Source organism: Nicotiana attenuata, unplaced genomic scaffold (assembly GCF_001879085.1).
Source record: "Nicotiana attenuata strain UT unplaced genomic scaffold, NIATTr2, whole genome shotgun sequence".
Lineage (NCBI taxonomy): Eukaryota > Viridiplantae > Streptophyta > Magnoliopsida > Solanales > Solanaceae > Nicotiana > Nicotiana attenuata.
In genome coordinates this window covers 2,806-8,372 of record NW_017680803.1, presented here as the reverse complement: position 1 = coordinate 8,372, position 5,567 = coordinate 2,806, and the positions used below count along the sequence as shown (strand labels likewise).

General features: G+C 37.6%; 1 protein-coding gene across 1 annotated transcript; it reads right to left on the bottom strand.

The window, feature by feature from the left end:
• Window positions 1-2,447: 2,447 nt before the first annotated feature.
• Window positions 2,448-4,315, bottom strand: LOC109221878. The gene is made up of 8 exons (XM_019386311.1): window positions 4,276-4,315; window positions 3,769-4,010; window positions 3,559-3,646; window positions 3,443-3,453; window positions 3,236-3,328; window positions 3,055-3,156; window positions 2,561-2,953; window positions 2,448-2,456 (listed from the first exon to the last, which is right to left on the bottom strand). Exons 1-8 carry the CDS (start codon window positions 4,313-4,315, stop codon window positions 2,448-2,450), a joined length of 978 nt encoding a protein of 325 aa, XP_019241856.1.
• Between the last annotated feature and the right edge of the window lie 1,252 nt (window positions 4,316-5,567).

The window sequence follows — 5,567 nt, the reverse complement described above, 5'->3', positions numbered from 1 at the left end:
AGCAAACAACTGCAGTTGATCAGAACAAAAATGCAGAGCAAATCTCCAATAAAGAAGTTGCTGCCCAGATTTCTGGGATTGAAATAGTGGGGAATGAAAGCTTATTGGTGGAAAATTAAAGTGGTAAGGTGATTGTGTATGATAAGGAAGCTGATATGAATAAAAGGAAAGGAGATTGGAACTTGGTAACAAGTAAAAAATCCCCCACAAAGGACATGGTCTCACCAAAACAACAGAACAAAGGTGTTCGACGAATTGACTTCAATGTTAGGTCCTTGAAAGAATATCTCACCAAAACAACAGAACAAAGGTGTTCGACGAATTGACTTCAATGTTGGGTCCAGCTCAAATTCATTCGAGGCTCTAGCTACTGTTGGGGACCCTGAAGTTGATGCAACAGTTCTACATGATAGTGGGATGTCCAAACAACTGGTACTAATGACCAACAAGGATTGAGGAGGACAAGGTAGCCTAGAATTGGTTGAAAAGTTAGGTGTTCGACGAAATAATTCAATGAGTAAGCTGGGGACTGAACTTCTTGGAAACCAAGCTCATAGTTCCAATGCACCTAGGTTGCAATTTTGGAAAACAAGTCTCTAATCTGTTGGTTTATGAATACTTACCTAATGGAAGTTTATGGGACCGGTTGCACACATCACAGAAAGTCAAGATGGATTGGTTGGTGCGATATTACATTGCATTAGGTGCTGTTCGGGGGCTGGAGTATCTGCATCACGGGTATGACAGACCTATTATGCATCGTGATGTCAAGTATAGCAACATCTTGTTGGATGAAAAGATGAAGCCCAAAATGGCTGATTTTGGACTAGTTAAGGTTTTGCAGGTCAATGGTACTAAAGACTCTTCTCAGGTTGTAGCTGGGACGCACGGCTACATTGCTCCTGGTACATATTTTTCTCTTCCCTTTTCATGTCATTGTTACTTGAAAACAATTTTGGTAAATTTTTAATTTTTTGTTCTTTTTCTTTATTGTTTGGGACAAAAGAGTATGCTTACACAACCAAGGTGACCGAGAAGAGTGATGTCTACAGCTTCGGAGTGGTACTAATGGAATTGGTGACCGGAAAGAAGCCAGTGGATGCAGAGTACGGGGAAAACAATGACATAGTCCAGTGGGTATGTAGTAAGATAAGAAACAAAACTAGCACGATTGACTTGGTGGATTCAAGCATTTTGGAGGGGTTCAAGAAAGATGCTGTCGAGGTTCTTAGAATTGCAGTTCATTGCATAGCTAGGACACTAGCATTAAGACCATCGATAAGGATGATAGTTCATATGCTAAAAGAGGCCGAACCGTGTAAGCTGACAAGTGTAGTTGTGAATTCAATGAATGAGGATGGCAGTAACAAGGAGTTGCAAACTAATGGCAAGAGTTGATGCTAATATCATGAGTTTAGAGTTCTTGTTGAGAGAAGAAGAATTTTGCTGTGTGGTTAACTCTGTTCCAAGCTTTCAAAGAATGCTTATTGTACATATGAGACTCTTGAAGAACGAAACTGCCGCAATAGGCTGTCAAAAGTATTCACAGTTAACATTAATAAAATCTGCTTCTGCATTAGCAAGTAGGAGTAATGTATTTCGCAACCAAATTACTTAGAGAAACTGGGCAGTTAATTTTATTTTATATATGAATAGGCATGTTCTTATCGGAATTGTTAGCTTCACAGTAACAAACAAGATGGAATTATGACTAATTCTGGAGCTTGTCTGACCATCCAAAAAAGCATTTATATTCTAAGATTCCCAGTTCCAGCTAGTATTTATTTTATTTGCCATAGGCTCCAAGAATTAACATAATTGACTTCTTGAATTAACATAGTTATCACTATCACTATAGGTATAGTAAGTTGAATAGAATAGGTGGTGCTCACATCAGCATACTGAATTTGACACTTTTTTTCATCTTACAAGCAATTATTTTCCACTACTGGCAGAGGAGAGGAAGCTATAGAGGGTATGAATCAGAGCAAAACAGGACAAGAAGGTGCAAGGGATAGTACTGCTAAATCAAAATGTAATACAGTAGATCCAAACAAACAGGCAACCAAGGTGCAGATTGCAGTAGAGGTTATTGTTCCATTAGAAACAGTCCAATTCCAAAATGAAAACAACATAAGTAACAAACAAGTGATTTACATGCAGAAGAACACAGATCTTTGGGCTACAGATGGGGCAAAAGGAGTTGAAATGCAAGATGATCAGACAAACAATGACCTGGATGAGGAGTCAACTGCACAGAATTTTCTCAATGTACTAAACAAGGAGATTTATCTTCTAGGCATATTGAGCAGGTAAAATCTGTAGAAGTTTGATCAAACAATAGAAAACTTAAATAGTAGCTTGCCGAAGGATAAAGATGAGTAGTACCATGAGACATTGAAGTATTTTCAGCAACATTAGGTATCCTTGATGTTTGTAGTACTCGTTCATGGCCACTATTGGCAGCAGGGACCTGATAAATATTAATACACCAGATAACAATACTTTGATAGGATTAAAACTTCATTAATAATGTACATAACTTATAAAATCGAGTTACCTGTTCAATTGAGGTGCCATTGATATTTTGAGGCATAGATTCATTAGAAGCATATTTGCGCATCAATTGTCGCATTTCGAGTAATTCTGATTGCATCTTCTCCTGATTTTGTTTCATCAGATTCATTTCTTTATTGTGTTTATCCTTTAACTCGGTTATCTCTTGTGTTAATCTTTGGACAGCTTCATTAGACGAATCCTCTCCAACAATATTTTCCACGGAAGATCTACTACCCCATAGACCAAAAGGAGTTGGACCAAGTCCTAAACCACGAACATATCCACTTTTGTCATTTCCGAACACCTGAGAATACACATCGCCTTCCCAAGCAACAACGCGAGGAGGTTGGTCAATAGAGCTCTCACTATTGTTCGTCCTTTCATTTATCATTTCCTAGCCATAAAATACATAAATCCAATTTGGAATTCATTTATTCGCTTTTATGTTTTTTCCTAACTATTTCCCAATTAAGAAAAAAAAAAAAAAAATCTTACAATTGCCTTGACAGAATCATCATCCAGTGGTCTACCATCCTTACGTTTTATATGAGTTAATATAAAAACTTGTGCTCGTGTAGGCTCTATCCCATTCACATCCTAATACAATAAAATTGATGTAAGATATACGTGGAAAAAAAAATTAAAACATTATAGTTAGTAATTTGAACAAGTTTACCTGCTCATCCATCAAGGTAGCAATTCTTTTGGATCCTCCTATGTGAGGCATCTTTTGATTGGCCCTATTATTTCTATTTGCTTGGGAACGCCTCTGTCGTTAAAATATAAAAATGATATCTTATAAATTATACATAAAAATCGAACATAACTAAAATTAAATCACTGAAAATAATCAACTTGAGGTGTTTTAAAGTTTTGTTAATACCTTAGCTTTATCTGAAAGCCAATAAGCGACAAGATCATTCCATTGATCCCTCGGTATGCGACTTGGTCTATTTTTCAGCAAAAGGTCTTTAGTCTTATATTTTCGCAAATACTAACCTTTTAACTCACACTCGTAATCTTTCCATTTCTTTCCTAGTGACTTTAGGACATAAGCTTCTCTTCTTCTTGGGATAGAGAACTTCTTCTAAAAAAAATAAAGCCAATATTTAGAAAAAAATATCATGTATAAAAAATTGAACCCATTCATATAATAGTAATAATAATCAATAAACAAATAAATAAATAATAATAATAACTACTCCATACCCTCACAAAATCCACCAATTTCTTCTTTTCCTCCTTGTCAAAATTTCTCCAATCATCTACATGTAAAGGTGTTAGTTCTGGAGTTCTCGCAATGATTCCTAGAAAGCTAGCAAGCTTCCGACCTTTTTCCCCAATAGCTTGGTTACGATTATTAAACGGCATATCAACTACCTTCCCCGGAGGAAGTTTCCAAATATCTTTTAGTAAAGTAGGCCCACGAACCTTTCTTGGCTCCAAATTACCTAGAATAGAAGATTCAAAGGTCATCAAATGGCAAAAACTTATATGGTTAAATCTGTTAAATAACAGTATAATGACAAGGAAAGGTTTAAATGGTAACTGATGGAGATGCTGGAGGTGATGCAACTGGTTAATTGGTAATATGATATCCAAGGAGTTAGTACCATGCAACATTAGTTCCAAAGAACCTCTGGCCAGTGGCAATTCAGCGAGGGACAACCATGCTCGACCAAATGTTTCAAAGGAAAATCTGGTGGAGGAGCTTACGGGCAAACATGCTCACAGCTCTAATGTTCCAACACTGCATTTTTCTACTCCTCACGTCGAACAAATTATTAAGGATGCTCAAAATGCAATGATGTTGAATAATAATATGGTGAAACAACCTATGGTTACACTAAACACCTCTGTTTTTGAAGTTCCAACACAGTCATTAGAGTCTTGTGGAGAACATGGTGGTGAGCAATTGGTTCTGTCCACAGGAAAGCGAGGATGAAACTGGAAGCTGGAAGCAAATTTCAGTTGTAGGTACACTTACTGACAGTAACATAGCAAGATGGGCAGTTCGAAGATGCAGGACAGTCAAACATCACAGATAGGATCCCCAGGGACACGTCTAGGGGCCCAGACCTAATTTTCCAACAACCCAATCCCAGTACCACTTTCCTAGAAGTAAGAAATATGGAAACACTTGGAACTTGATCCACTTAATGCAGAATGCAGGACTCTGCACTTTATTGGTGCAGAACAAACTCCTGCATCAGATCAGCCCACAATCTAGATCCAGTATCAGGAGTTCTAACACAATTGCTGCTCAATCAAATCCACCAGAAACATGTTCCTTTACTACTAACCAGCTTGGTTAAGTTTGCAGGTCCAGTCATCGACTCCCAGTTGCAGAAGAATTCACACTGCAGCAGCCTCCAAAAGAAAAAACCAGTGAAAAAAAGTTTCAACCCCAGTCACCAGAAGTCACCTCTCTCCTTCAATACTGTAATGAAAAGAGATGGTCAATGCTCAGTCTCTTCTGTCAAAAACATCAAAAAAAGGCAGCACTTCCACCCAACCAGAGGGTCCTTTTGACAACTATATTCAATTTAGCTTTCTATGGCCTCATTGTCAAAGCTAAATTGAAGATAGCCCTTAGCCTCTCCAACTATTTTTTGCCACACTCCATAGGGAGAATCTACATTTTTTCTTGATGTAGGTCTTGTTGTATGTAGAAGTTGCACTTCCAACTCTCTTGTTTAGTTGATTTAGGTTCACTTGTACGTTTTTTTATAGTTGACCTAGGCTCACTTCTCACTTACAACTGGTGAGCAGCAGCAGCAGGACATAACGTCACTAGCTATCACTTTGGAGGACAGGAATTTGCTCGATGCCTTGGTAAGTTCCAAACCACTAAACTCTATAAATACAACTCAAGTTGCTAGCACTGGACGTTTGAATAGAATCAGACAAGAAAACAAAGCTCGCATCAACTAGCAAAAATAAAAAATAGTATGTATGTCGACTAGTAGATTCATATCCCCACTAGTGGTAGATTCAATAAAAACATC

What these genes read in the sequence shown, in the direction of transcription:
- LOC109221878 (XM_019386311.1), bottom strand. Translation starts at nt 4,315, where the DNA reads ATGCAGTGTTGGAACATTAGAGCTGTGAGCATGTTTGCCC. An exon ending in AATTGGTGGATTTTGTGAGG is followed by an intron (nt 3,647 to 3,768) that starts GTATGGAGTAGT and finishes TATTTTTTTTAG; the next exon opens with AAGAAGTTCTCTATCCCAAG. An exon ending in ATGATTCTGTCAAGGCAATT is followed by an intron (nt 2,954 to 3,054) that starts GTAAGATTTTTT and finishes TTTTATGGCTAG; the next exon opens with GAAATGATAAATGAAAGGAC.